The sequence below is a fragment of the Littorina saxatilis genome, linkage group LG13 (genome assembly GCF_037325665.1).
Source record: "Littorina saxatilis isolate snail1 linkage group LG13, US_GU_Lsax_2.0, whole genome shotgun sequence".
Taxonomy (NCBI): Eukaryota; Metazoa; Mollusca; class Gastropoda; order Littorinimorpha; family Littorinidae; genus Littorina; species Littorina saxatilis.
In genome coordinates, this window is record NC_090257.1 from 39,634,892 (window position 1) to 39,649,315 (window position 14,424).

The window sequence follows — 14,424 nt, forward strand, 5'->3', positions numbered from 1 at the left end:
TATTATATACATATTTATCACAGGTTTAACAGGTATATCAATTTTGAAAATGTTTTTGATTATTAGTACAGTATTTACAAGTGGTTTTATGAAATTGACCCCCAAAATCATGATCTTATAAAATGTACTTGCGATTCTCTTTAATTATTTGTGTGTTTGACAGGCACTGGGAAAACAACACTCGTTGCAGAATTATGCCACAGTCTTCGGTTATCCGTGCGAAAAGTTGCAGTGACAGCAACAACTGGCATCGCTTGCCAGAGCCTACCAGTGGGAGCCATGACTCTACACCGCTGGTCAGGAATCGCGGATGGCCGACACAGTGTGAGAGAGACAGCACACACGTTGCTCACCGATGAACGGTACATCACCACACGAGCACGAATTACAACGGCTGATGTACTCTTCATCGATGAAATTTCCCTCTTAAGTTCGAGGATGTTTGCCCAAGCTGAAGAAGTTTGCAGGATCGTTCGCGGTGTTGAAAACTTCTTCGGGGGGGTGCAAGTCGTGTGTGTTGGTGATTTTTACCAGCTGCCCCCAGTGCCTGACCCACTTTTTGACGACAATGGGGATTTTTGTTTCCAGTCAAAAATTTTCAACTCATGTGTACCACACAAAATTATTCTCAGAAAAGTTCTTCGACAAAGGGAGGAGGGTCTCGTGGAGGCAGTGCACGAAATAAGCCAGGGAAAGAATGATGTCTCTGCGTGTAGCTGACTTCATGTATCAGCTATCAAGAGAGCTTCCCGAGCCTGAGACAGCAACCAAGCTGTTCCCTACAAATTTCCAGGTGGAAAGGTACAGTGAATGCATGGATTTAATATGCTGTCTGTTACAGTAAAAATCCTCTTTAACAATAGTTAACGATTCAGTACACTTTTTGTTTGTAAATTAGGAAACTTAAAGGGTAAATGTGTTGTAGTTTAGTTTTTATATTACAAAGGCATAGAAAAGAGTTTGAGTTGATTGTGTAGTAAGGAAGTGGTGATTCAAAGTAATATTGTGACACCTAGGTTTTTCGGTGACTTTGGCATCATAAGCAGTTGAAAAACAGGTCCCTGCAAGACTTGCTTGACATGACCTCATTTACATGTGTGATTTGAACGATTATTATCTCACGAGTGTCTCTCTCACATATGTAGGATATTATAAGATGTTTGGTGGCTTGTTGACAGACCAGCTTTTTTGTTGGTCCAAGGGGACCATATCGTCTTTTGTTTCATCTTTATCGACCAAGGCCGAAGGCCGCGGTTGATAAACATGAGACAAAAGGCAATATGCTCCCCGAGGACCAACAACAAAATGCTGGTCTGACAACAAGCCACTAAACAACGTTTTTGTCATCATTTTGGTTGTGCAACAAAATGCACAAAAACACACAGGGAGACGAATTTTTAGAATCCAACTCCGGGCCACAAAGCATCGTCACAGTAGCACGAGATAACACGTCAAACTTGTATGTGACGTCAAACGTAGCTTGTTGACGCTTTTCTTCCAGTCTGAAAATGTACAGAGCTGCGATCATACCTGTGAGTTCAGTAAGTGTTGAGCATATTTTTTTTTCTTTTAAGTGTTTTTGACTTTTCGTTGTGGATTTTGCGATCACAGAGATAAGTTGCAAATTGACCATGAGTCGCCGCGGTAATTATCAACATTGATTGGGTCTTTGAGAGTGAATGCTTACAATCGTTGTCCTTGGAAACACAAATCCAAAGCCGCGATGGTTCCACACATCAAACAATCAGCCTGATTGGCTTTTACTTTGACAATCCACGTTTCACCTGAAAGCTCAAACCCATTCACCACCTCGAGTTATTGCATGGGAAACATGAGATTTATTTCCCAGGTGTTTGTGAATGAAAACTCGTGAAAATGATGACAATGATAGTTGTCTTTTATTTACTTTTAAAAAATCTGAAGTTTTGTTATATAATTGTGTTTTTAGATACAACAGGCAGAAGCTTTTGGGTATGCCTGGCCAGCTGCAGGAATTCCACGCGACTGATGAAGGAGATGTAAGGTCTTTGAAAAACACCCGTGCCCCAAAGATCCTGTGGCTGAAAAAAGATTGTCCAGTTATGCTGATCCGCAACATAAGCGACCAGTTAGTCAACGGCAGTCTTGGCCATGTTGTGGACCTCCACCATGACAAAGTGGTTGTCCACTTCGAGAAGACCAACATGACAGTGGAGTTGAGCCGTATTGCTTTCTCAGGTATGCCTGTGTTTTTTTGTTTACCTGAATTTTTACTGAGTTTACATTTTATTGAGTCACTTGAGAAAAAGTGACTCTATGTAATCGGTCAGTGTTAGTCTGTCCGGCCGACCGGCCGTCCGGCCGGCCGGCCGTCCGTCCGGCCGTCCGGCCGGCCGTCCGTAGACACCACCTTAACGTTGGACTTTTCTCGGAAACTATCAAAGCGATCGGGCTCATATTTTGTTTAGTCGTGACCTCCAATGACCTCTACACTTTAACGATGGTTTCGTTGACCTTTGACCTTTTTCAAGGTCACAGGTCAGCGTCAAAGGAAAAATGAGACATTTTATATCTTTTCTCGGAAACTATCAAAGCGATCGGGCTCATATTTTGTTTAGTCGTGACCTCCAATGACCTCTACACTTTAACGATGGTTTCGTTGACCTTTGACCTTTTTCAAGGTCACAGGTCAGCGTCAAAGGAAAAATTAGACATTTTATATCTTTGACAAAGTTCATCGGATGTGATTGAAACTTTGTAGGATTATTCTTTACATCAAAGTATTTACATCTGTAGCCTTTTACGAACGTTATCAGAAAAACAAGGGAGATAACTAGCCTTTTCTGTTCGGCAACACACAACTTAACGTTGGGCTTTTCTCGGAAACTATAAAAGTGACCGGGCTCAAATTTTATGTGAACGTGACTCATTGTGTTGTGAATAGCAATTTCTTCCTGTTCATCTGATGCCTCATATAATATTCAGAACTGCGAAAGTGACTCGATCGAGCGTTTGCTCTTCTTGTTTTGTCATCATTTTCATTTACAGTGGGCACCCGCCACCCCAATTTTTTGAGACAATTCAAAATCTGACACAATTTATAGGTCTTAAGAAAAGAGGAAGGGTAAATATACAGAGATTATTAACCCTTAGGCTGGTTGTCGCGACATATGTCGCGCTACTTTACGTATACTGTCACCTGGTTGTCACGACATATGTCGCGCTACTGGCTCAGTCTGTTTGGTCGGTTCCGATTACCTTCCATGGATGCGAAAACCTATATGACCGTTTTTTGTTCTTTTTCTCTGTTAATTCACCAGTGGCTATGTAACATGTGTTACAGAATTGCACCAGTGTAAGGGTTAAAGAGAAATCATGGTCTTAAAATGGAGGAATATGTTTTAGATTGAGGGGTCTAAAATCTACTGTAAAACAATCTGGGTAAAATTTAAAAAAACAACCATCCTCAGTTCATAAAGATGAAACAAACAACAATATGCTTCCCTCAAACAGGCTAAAACGCTGGTCGGGCAAGACACCACCATTCATCTCACATTGTTTATGTGGATGGAATATTTGATATTGTTAATTATTACACAATGTACTCTGATTTATCTTCAAAATGGAACCTGACTTCTAAAATGTTCAACATTTTCAGAAAAACAGGTATTGGAACAGGAGGGAGTCTTAAAATAGATGTGAATTTTGAGAGGTTATGAAAAAAGAATCTGCAAAATCAGCCTTATAGCTTACTGTACTACGTACAGCACACATACAGTCAGCCTTATAGCTTACTGTACTACGTACAGCACACATACAATCAGCCTTATAGCTTACTGTACAACGTACAGCACACATACAAACTTTAAAGGCTTCCTGATGTAAGACTTCATCCTTTTTTAGACTTTACTACACGTTATTTGAATATTTTACCAAAATATGACATTTTACACAGATCGAGACAGTCAGTGTTCTTCCAAGACCGCGCTAGCAGTCGAGGTGAACAGTGACTGTCAAGATCTGAGTAAAATGTCATATTTTGTTCAAAAATACAAATGAAATTTAAGTTGAGGAGTTTAGTGACAGGTCCCAAGACCGATCCCACTTTATTTTGAGTCCACTGGCCTAGTCCACCTTTCTTGTCATGATAGATTCGCTATCAAGGGTCAAGGCCACTTCTCAAAAGGGACGCTACAACACTGACAAGTTTTTTCATCGAAGGGGAGATTCGACTTGGTTCGAAGGAATAAGTACTGAATTTGATGTTTTTATGTGGTCAAGTTATACCTCGTAAGGTGCAGGGGTGCACACTGACACAATTTGTTTGGGAAAAACTGTGGTTGATCAGTGTAGTTAGGGCTGAGCATAACTCCAGGTCTTCGTTCCGAAAACAATGGCTAGATCAGCGAAATCTGGGTCATCCTGCAAGTGTGGAAATATCATGGTGTACGGTCATTCGTTTGTGCGAAGACTTAGCGAGTTCGCTGAGTCAGGGATGGTCTTGTGGATAATCACTTTGGATTTCAGCAATGCATGTGCAAGGAAGGGGGTCGGAGGCTGGAAGATAACACATTTTTTTGAGGCTGCCGACCATATGATCAGTCACTCGACTGAGTTGTTGATTTTGTTGAGGGCGGTCGGTCATAGACTCGGAGCATTTCTGTGTGCTATGGAGTCACAGCCTTTGTGTGTGCTGATGACATGAGACCAGGTATTAGCGATAAGAAATTTCAGGGCGGTCGGTCATAGACTCAGAGCATGTGTGTGTGCTATGGAGTCACAGCCGGTGTGTGTACGTGCTGATGACATGAGACAAGGTATAGCGAAAAGAAATTTCAGGGCGGTCGGTCATAGACTCAGAGCATGTGTGTGTGCTATGGAGTCACAGCCGGTGTGTGTACGTGCTGATGACATGAGACAAGGTATAGCGAAAAGAAATTTCAGGGCGGTCGGTCATAGACTCAGAGCATGCGTGTGTGCTATGGAGTCACAGCCGGTGTGTGTACGTGCTGATGACATGAGACAAGGTATAGCGAAAAGAAATTTCAGGGCGGTCGGTCATAGACTCAGAGCATGCGTGTGTGCTATGGAGTCACAGCCGGTGTGTGTACGTGCTGATGACATGAGACAAGGTATAGCGAAAAGAAATTTCAGGGCGGTCGGTCATAGACTCAGAGCATGTGTGTGTGCTATGGAGTCACAGCCGGTGTGTGTGCTGATGACATGAGACCAGGTATTAGCGATAAGAAATTTCAGGGCGGTCGGTCATAGACTCGGAGCATGTGTGTGTGCTATGTATTCACAGCCGGTGTGTGTGCAAACTCTTGTTGGCAGTCTATGCCCAGGACGAGGTCAAAGGCATAAGTAAGTAACTTTCTTGTAAGTTACTCACCCGTTTGGTGAGTTAAAATTTCGAGATTTGGCCATCCCTGATATGTATAGATGTATTGATAAGATTGTACTTTCATTTTGTTTGTAGTCCATGATCCTCGACAGAAGAAGGACATTGCTGTGAGGCATCAGTTTCCAGCAGTTCCTAGCTTCGCACTGACCATCCACAAAGCTCAAGGACTGACACTTGAAAGGTAGCTTGCAATAGACAATGTTTGGAAATAACTCTACCAGGATTTGCAAGTGTTTGAGACTTGCATCCCGCTTTAGTGATGCCCGGTTCCAGAGAGCCAAACAATAACAATATGTGGTCAACCAGTTAAAACTGAGCACCTATGTTTCACAAACTCCCATGATCTCAACATACACATATGACTAATAGGTTATTTTCTGCAATTGCTTTTTTTTAACTGCATGGCCTACAAAAATTGTGTGCTTTCGCTTGCAGGTCAATATATTTTTTTTTTTAACTAAACAAATCTGGCACGACACAGCAAACCATGTATTATTCTCTTTTTTTTCCCCTCTGCTTCTTTCTCTCTAAACCTGTATGGCTAGTTATGTAGAGGTTACATGCCAAGTCTCAGTGATTATTAAAAATAATCGTCGAAGTTAGCGGATCATGAAAAATGCGATGTTTTTCATGACCGCGAACTGAGACCATTATTTTTGATATTTCCTGTTCTTGACTAAAATCAATTACACAGTTATGTTGTTATTCTGCTGTGGCGGTAAAGTCAGATAGTGTGTGTTCTGTTCATGTTTTGGTATCGCTCAGGAAATGTTCTTTCCTCGAATGTGACTAGCAGACGAAGTTTTACACCCATGTTCAAATGTTAAAAACTGTATGAAGTTCAGTTTTCTGGGGCAAAATAGGGTATGAAACTGCTGCATGTTCTTTACATTGATTAGATGTTTGCATTTGATTGGGTGTGATCTGTTTATAAAATGAAATATTGTTGAAAACTTACCGTCGGATTGCAGTCTCTTGTCGATGCAGCTAAAATCTGAAAGGGGAACTACTCGTATTGCTTGACAAAACATGAGAGTTACTTGCCTTGGAATCGTGCTAGCTATAAATGATTGTGCACGGCAGATCTGAATTCAGAAAACAACCAAACTCATGGAATTCATATTGAGATTCATATGTTCAAGCCTGTAGTTGCTGTATGGTTGTATTGTTTGCTCCAGAAATGTATATTTTGTACATTAGAGTGTTCTGAACTTTTGAGTCGCAAAAAGTAGATCCACAATGTGTACATTCTCTACCCATGAGCTATCAAGGATTCCGACCCGTTGTGATTTTGGTTGTTGGGTAAGTTACTGAAAAATAACTAGCCCTACAATTTAAGTTTACAAAGAGAAAGAAGCAGAGGGGGGAATCATTTTCGGCAACTTACCCAGCAACAAAAATGTTATTACCCAACATACATGTTTAGGAGCTAGACTTTGTGGGATCTACTTTTGTGATTGGAGCAAACAATTCAAACATACCGCATTTAAATCGTAAATAAAAATGTTTGATTGTGTGATAAATAGAACTAGAAGATTGGTTTCTTCATTCAAGGGTGGAGATTGACTGTGAAGAAGTCTTCCAACCTGGCCAAATTGGAGTTGCCTTGGGTCGAGCAAGAAGCATTGAAGGCTTGCGAGTGGTGAACTTTGACACAAGAAAAGTTCTTCCTCAACCTTCTACCGTGCATGACTACTACAAAGTTGGTTCCGCTGAAGTCAACAAAAATTTGACCTGTTGCAGGCACAAAAGGTAAGTTCATTATCTTGTCTCTGTTGCCACTCATAAACATTTTTATCATCAATCATCATGCTACTCTTGTACAGAGGGTTGATAAATTAGTGATGCATACTCCAGGTTGATAAACTACACTCTGAAATTAAAAGTGTAGCGTGAAACTTAGCTTCGTTGGAACTAAACAACAGAGTGTCACAAAATGTCACATAGGATGTGACCTTTTTGTCCCAGGAGTTATCTCTCAGTTGAATAATATGTATGTGTTGCTTTCTTGCAAATAAGATTCAGTTATAATGAGCAAAGGACAATCAACAAAATACCAGAAGTCCAAAGGTTTGAGGCAAATAAACTTTTTCTTACTGTTTCTTTTGGACGATCAAAATGGACCACTCTAAATTTACGTCTTCCAATATGCATTACTTATGGCACCACCCAGTATGCTCTCCAGCAAAAGACAGCAAACATTTTTTCTTGCAACCAAATTTGTATTCATAAAGCAATCATAAAACAATGATAATGATCACATAAAACCATATTAATTTTTGCTGTTAATGACAGGTGTGTACTTATATTAAATCGGGGTATTCAAAAAGGCTTGATCAGGTCGAGTATATATTTTTCTCGTGTCTTTCAGGTTCCAAACTACATATGCTGAGGACACAGCCAATGAGCCACGTGAAGAAGACGTTCCACTGGAAGGGATGGATCAGGAACCCCTAGACGACGACCCAGATGTTGATCTGGACTGCACTCCACTGGAGTTCAAGGCAGTTCTTGTGGATCTCACAAATAAACAGGTGACGCCACAACAAAAATCAGTTTCCCAAGCTGCTAAACAGCTGCTTATGACACCTGTACTGGTTGATGAGTTCCTCAGGAAAGTCTATGGCTTCATGCTGCGAAAGATTCTGGCCCTCTCATCCGCAGAGAAAGTTGACAGCAGACTGATAACCATATTTTATTCAGAGTGTCATGCTTTTCTTTCTTCCAGGCAATACGTTGTCCTCTGCCGTTCCTTGTTTGGTTGTGAAGCTGCTGTTACCTATGCGAACTTCTTGGTTGCTCACGCACTGGTGTTGAAAGTCCGACAACTCGTCGTCCACCAAGAAGCCAGAAGAAGACAACCAAACGTTCCTGGCACTGCAGAGAAGTCGAACATCAGACTACAACCAGACCTCTCCGATGCACCAGACTGCAGGGCCAAGGTGCGCCACGTAGCCGGATATTGTATTGCGAAACTGCGCGAAAGGAAGCGGAAAGCTCCCATGAATAATATATTTAAGAAAGGTGAAGCAGCTGAGCAGGCACTTTGTGACGCTGATCTCCTTGGACAAGCAAGTCTTACTGAATCCGAGGCATCAGCTCTGACGTCAGATTTAGATAGTTTGTCCGAAACTGCACGCAAGCAGAATGTGAGGCAGAGCCTGACGCATGTCACCGACACTGTGTATGTGTTTTTTGAGTGTCTTGTTTTAACCATTTTGTCCTTGCAAACGGAAGACAATCTTCATGACCATGGGAAGCTCCTCTATCATTTTGTAGTTGACAAAGTGATTGATGATGTACACCTGTTCAGTCTGTGGACACACATTTTTTCTGCCCCACCATCTTCAAGACTTGGAGATAATGAAAACTCCATAGAAGGTGTCTTGAAGAGGGTGGTTGACAGAGTTGAATGTCTCACAGGGCTGTTCAGGGACATTGTACACATTTCTTTAAACATTTTGAATAACCAATTTCGAAAAGATTTCTTACATCAGCTGCAGGTGCAAAAAGAAGCTGCACACAGAATTCAAATAAAAATAAAGAAAATGAAAACAAAGCAAGAAGCGCAACTATCATATTATTACTTTGATGAGGATGCTTCCCATGGGAAGATTGTCTTTCTGCATCGACTGCAGGCAGTGTTGCAGTCAGATGGCAGCTGCGACCACTTTACCAAGAATCAATTGGTCACAATTTGTGATTTCTACAAAGTTAGATCATCAATGCGAATGAAGAAAGACGATCTCATGCAACAGCTGAAGGACTTTTGCACTCAACCTGTAGCTGAAGGTATGGCATGTGCTGGTCCTTCCATGCCAAGTACATCCGGAACTGAGAGTGAGAGTGCAATCGACATAGGTTCAGGGATTCAAACAAGTTATGCCTTCATCAAGTCCCTCAAAGTGTCATCTGTGCAAGGGCCAGTACAAGAAACGACAGCACTGGATCACTTGTGATTCTTGTCGTGCATGGTTTCACAGAAAATGTGCTGGTATGGGGAAAAGCACAGACTGGTCACATTACTGCGAACAAGGGGCAAAATGGTACTGCAAAAACTGTGATACTGCAGGCATACTGTAGTATGTCAAGCTTGCTCCGTTTCTTTCAGGTGTAGCCCCAATTCAAGAGCTTAGATATATATCTGGACTTGAAACTGTTCTATATAACTTTGTCTTTCAGATCTGTTAAAGTCTATAGTGCAAATGAGTGATACTATAACTGAAGTGCAAAGACACTTTGAAGGTGATGAAGTCATAACTACATGCATAAAATGCATAAAATATTTGCGTTGCATGATGATCGAACTGTGCTGCAAAAATATTTTGAATGAAAATTGAAAATATAGATATTGAGAATATCTCTGATGGTTTTAGATGTGAGTGTTCAATACTCTGCATCACAAAAAAGCTTGCTCAGAGTATTTGAAATTGTTTGTACAGTACATATTTGATGTTCCCCTTTGTAGTGTCACTTATTAAGAAATGTCATCATTTTACATTATATTTGGTATTGCATGCTATTAACAGAGGGGTGACAAAAGTGATGCATACTCAAGGTTGATAAACTACAAACTGAAAACCCATTTGGAGTCGGGCACAAAATGTTGTCAGAACTTAAGAAAGGAGCGTTACAAAATTTCACTTGGCGACTAACTTTTGTCTCAAGAAAATTAACTTGCTTACAGTGAAGTAAACACCTTTTTGTGCAGGTGAAAAAAGCTAAATAATCTTAATAATGAACAGCAACAACGTTTGAGAGAAATTAAGAGAATATTTCATAACTTTTGAGTTGCGTGAAAAATTGTACTTAGTCTTAATCAAGTTAATGAGAGCGTCAATTTTCATTGGTCATGGTAGACTGCCAGGGATGTTGCTACATATTCATCCCTATAGGACAAATTTCCTAGCTCTTCAGCATCAATAGGACATTTGACCGCTTTCAGAAATTTCAATAGGACATCAGAATTGTTTCATTTTCAAGAATGACGCTCGCCGTGTTACCCCCTGTTTTTGACCCTAATGTAGCACAGGATGCCGTTGAATAGCCAAACGTGTTCAGCTTTTGTTGAACTTTGGCAGGTTTTATTTCTATTTTTTGGTGGCATAACTAAGTGCGCTTCGTCAAAATGTCTCGAACTGAAGCAAAAGCAGACGCAAGACTAAGTCAGTTGGAGTTGTCTTCCATACTCCTAACTTTAATGTGCTGCAGAAAGGTGTCGCCCAAACGCAACATCTGCATTGCACAACTTTAGTGCACCTGTACGCGAGAGTGCTTGGTCGCTTTTTGAAAATGTGTATCTTGAAAGGAACATTAACGACTATCGCGCTGTCCGAAGGAATTGAGTTCTTATCGGACAATGTCAGCGCTCAGTTCAAAAAGATAGGACATGTGACCGCCATGCGGCTGTGAATCAGACATTTGAGCCTCTGAATCGGTCTGTCTGATGTCCGATGCCTAACGACATCCCTGAACTGCTGATTATGAATTTTGGCTGTGTGCAGCTTCTTTCCTGTGCTAGTTGAACAATTTGAAATCGAGGATTGTTTGTTATAATCTGCTGTACTTACTACCATGTGAATTGCTATTTAGATGTTTCCACGGGTATATTATCTACAATTTCCTATCCCCCTTCATTTGCTCCGTCAACACTACTTCTAATTATAATGTTCTTATGATTTTGCAGTTAACTGTATGATCATTTTTATTTTTAATTTGTATTCATGCTAGATGTTCTTAGTGATTTTTGCTCTGTTACATGTGTACCATATTGAATTCAGAATTTTTCAATTATTATGTAATATTTTTAAGTTTTGTACTTAATAATAGGTATGTTTATATATTGCTATTCTGGTAGGCACGTGGGGGATTCGGGGGTTGTGATAGGGTTGGCTCAAACAGCCCTACTGCAATCATAATGGGCCATATTCCGCAGGAAATTGCTCAATATCCTTTTCACATTCTAAAAAACCTCAGTTACCCCCCCCCCCCCCCCCCCTTCCATATCCCCTGTCTTTTCAACAACCCACCCTACTGTCTATGTCTGTGTCTTGTCTAGGTATGTACGTGTGTATGCGCTTTACTCGGTGTATGATGTATGCTATACTATGTTTATGTGTATATAAAGGAAATGAAAAAAAAGAGCAGATGGAAAAAAAATCTAGTTCTTTAACAAGAACAAACCTTGCAAAAGTCAGACTTTTGAACAATTTATAGATAATAAGTAAGCAAGCATGAAACCAGGCATATTGACTTATAATGCCAAACATTCAGAGCTTCTCTTGTCTTCTCCATGATACATGTCCATGAGTGTTTCAATGTTCAGTGATTTCCGTGGATACATGCACATGTTGTTGTCCACAAAAGGCAACATGGTCCATTCTGGTAGTTGTTGCTGACAAAAACATGTTTTCAACACAGAATACAATGGCAGAATAGCAATATAAACGCTATTGTGTTTCCAACATAACAATAAGGTCTAATATATATTTAGACTCGAACAAGTATAATGTGACTCATCTTTGACTCGTCTAAATATTGGAACCTAGCTATTGTTACGCTGCAAAAACAATAGCTGTTAATGATGATATTGATAAAGACCATTTATTAATCTTGTTTATTTGTTAACAGTAAGAACATTTTCCATTTTTATGTAACATTTTAATGGACAATAAAGTGTTTTTATTGTTATTGTTATGTTGAAATAACATGAGGTCTCTACAGTGTAGGGACTATGCTGCATTATTTTATGGTCTGTATGGGGGGGGGGGGGGGGGATGGGATAGAACCACTTGTTAATTGTTTCTTGTTCACAAAAGCATTAATCAAAAAATTGCTCCAGGCGTTCTAGAATGTTAGGAAATATGCAAGTAGTAAGTGGTGAAGTTACATTGTGTGAAAGGATTATCTGCCTTGCTTTGATAAGAAATGTTTTATTTTGTTAGTTTGTTATTCGAAATATTCTAAAATTCATTTCCTTTGCTGAAGCAAAAATTAAATTCAGCTACAGAAACAACATTACATGTGTCTTGTCTAAATGAATGGTTGGACGAATTGTGTTTTGTGTTTTAATTGGAACAAATATAATTAACTTTGTGGTAAAGTATTAAAGAAGATTGTAATTCAATCAAGTTTGCGTTTTAATAAAACAGATCCTGTGATTGGTCAGAATGCCACAACTCATTCAAAATTACCGGTCACTATTTGTCGATAGCCACTTGCTAAAAAAGCCATTAGCTACCTGCTGGCGAGGCGCATTGATACAGCCTCAACTATATGAAGGCCAGCGAAATACCGAGACCATAAGGTATGCAAAGTGATGACGTCGAATACGTGCCTTAAGTTGATGCATGAATTCTTCCGGACTACATCAGTCAATTCCAAAGATCGCTTTTGTGATGAAAAGAATTTGTTTTGAGTTAGCTGTCCAGAAACCCGTCGAAAAAGAAGGGAAAATGTATGTGAAAGAAAACAAAAGAGGAGCAGAGTGATAAGATAGGAATACAGATACATATTTCTTGGGACTTGACCCTTGCAGTTGCAGGTAGGTGGACTGAAAGTAGTGTGTGAACAGAACAGAACCAATTCTGTCTGTTTACCATCGCATGAAAGCAGGAAAGAGATCGTCGTCAGATTGAATTTCAACATAATCGCTCCGTCGGGCTTCAATTAACTTTGGTCGGGCGTCAATCCACGATGACAACCTCGAAATTCCAAATGAAAGCATGTTAATTAATGTGTAATTATAAAACACTTAGACATAGAAATCTTCATTATTTGAAAAATGAAATAGCCTAGATGTTTTAACTTAGCACACGCCTCAACATATCTTCATACAATTAAAAAATGAAACAACATTACAAATTAAGATTATTTAAGCCAAATGGAGACTTACATTAAAAAAGATAACTCATGGCAATAGAAATCAAAACTTTACTAAATCATGTAAAAATACCTGATTTTTGTTTGTGTACTTGTTTGTATTTCTGTTGTATAGTATTTATGACAAGAAAGCCCTTTAAATCAATTACAACAGGATTTAGCTGAAATTGTGTGCAGGACAGGTTGTAAAGGGTGCCGGTCATTTTTTCAGCAGAATTTTTCAGCAGCCCTAAAATCGCAATTTAAAAAAAAATCAAATATGTACTGATCTTCAAAATTTAAACTGCTTTACAATTCTTTGGAGAATGTAGTTATACATATAAAAAGTTCGAAAAAATTCCAAAGAAAAATATGGTTGCCCCATGCTACACACACACACACTCACACTCGATCACACACACACACACACACACATCATAATCATTAACATAAGTACTTGCCATGTTAATAACTTCATCCTTGCTTCGATGATAACTTGATGATCAAAAGTAATGGCCATTCACGAATAATTTTTCCTTTCGATTTATTTACAACCAATCAAAAAAAGCTTTCTATTATTCTTTTTAACCAATCGAAACGTCACGCGCTTTTTGACTGCCGATTGCTGGCGGAAATGACCTTCTGTATTCGTCCGAAGGAAACGGCTGAGTCTCAATATTAAGCTCAAAGAGAATGTTTTGTGTATCATTTCACGTGTTTGGGGGCTGCTGTGTAACTCGTCAGTTGTAGTGGACTAATTGCAGGCCGCTAGAATGTTGTACACCCTTGAGAGCGTACGAAAAGCGGAAAACATCGGCGCGAGTTGCACTTTCGATTTGTCGAGGCTCCAGGTTCCTCTCATGGAGTGGTGTGGACACCGAGCCCGTTCTTGACAAACTTCTCAAAGTTGGTGAATGGTTATTTCGAGTTTGTTGCATGAAGTGAAAGCTTAATCATTTTTGTTTGTGTGTGAGTTTCGTGCGTTCGGGAAGGGGGTGCAGAAAGTGATGTAGAAAGCTTGAAACGGAGCGAGTCGGCAGTGCGGAGCACTCTGCGTTATATTCCTTGTAGTATATGTACTAGTAGTATGTCGTAGTAGTGGACTGTAAATAATGATCGACCGGCGATTTGATACAAGCTCCTGTGGTCTGCGCGAGGAAGCGCTGTCGAAAGCGCAGTGT

General features: G+C 40.0%; 1 protein-coding gene across 1 annotated transcript; it reads left to right on the forward strand.

Moving 5' to 3' along the window:
• Positions 1 to 575: 575 nt before the first annotated feature.
• Positions 576 to 12,403, forward strand: LOC138945711 (uncharacterized). The gene is made up of 5 exons (XM_070317197.1): positions 576 to 801; positions 1,949 to 2,217; positions 5,459 to 5,564; positions 6,938 to 7,135; positions 7,755 to 12,403. The coding sequence occupies exons 1-5, from the start codon at positions 698 to 700 to the stop codon at positions 9,340 to 9,342; spliced, it is 2,265 nt and encodes a 754-aa protein (XP_070173298.1). The 5' UTR covers positions 576 to 697; the 3' UTR covers positions 9,343 to 12,403.
• The last annotated feature ends 2,021 nt before the right edge of the window (positions 12,404 to 14,424 follow it).

Excerpts from the sequence above, each read along its gene's own strand:
- LOC138945711 (XM_070317197.1), top strand. The coding sequence starts at position 698 with ATGATGTCTCTGCGTGTAGCTGACTTCATGTATCAGCTATCAAGAGAG. Across the intron at positions 2,218-5,458 it reads GAGCCGTATTGCTTTCTCAG|TCCATGATCCTCGACAGAAG; the intron begins GTATGCCTGTGT and ends TTTTGTTTGTAG. Across the intron at positions 7,136-7,754 it reads ACCTGTTGCAGGCACAAAAG|GTTCCAAACTACATATGCTG; the intron begins GTAAGTTCATTA and ends CGTGTCTTTCAG.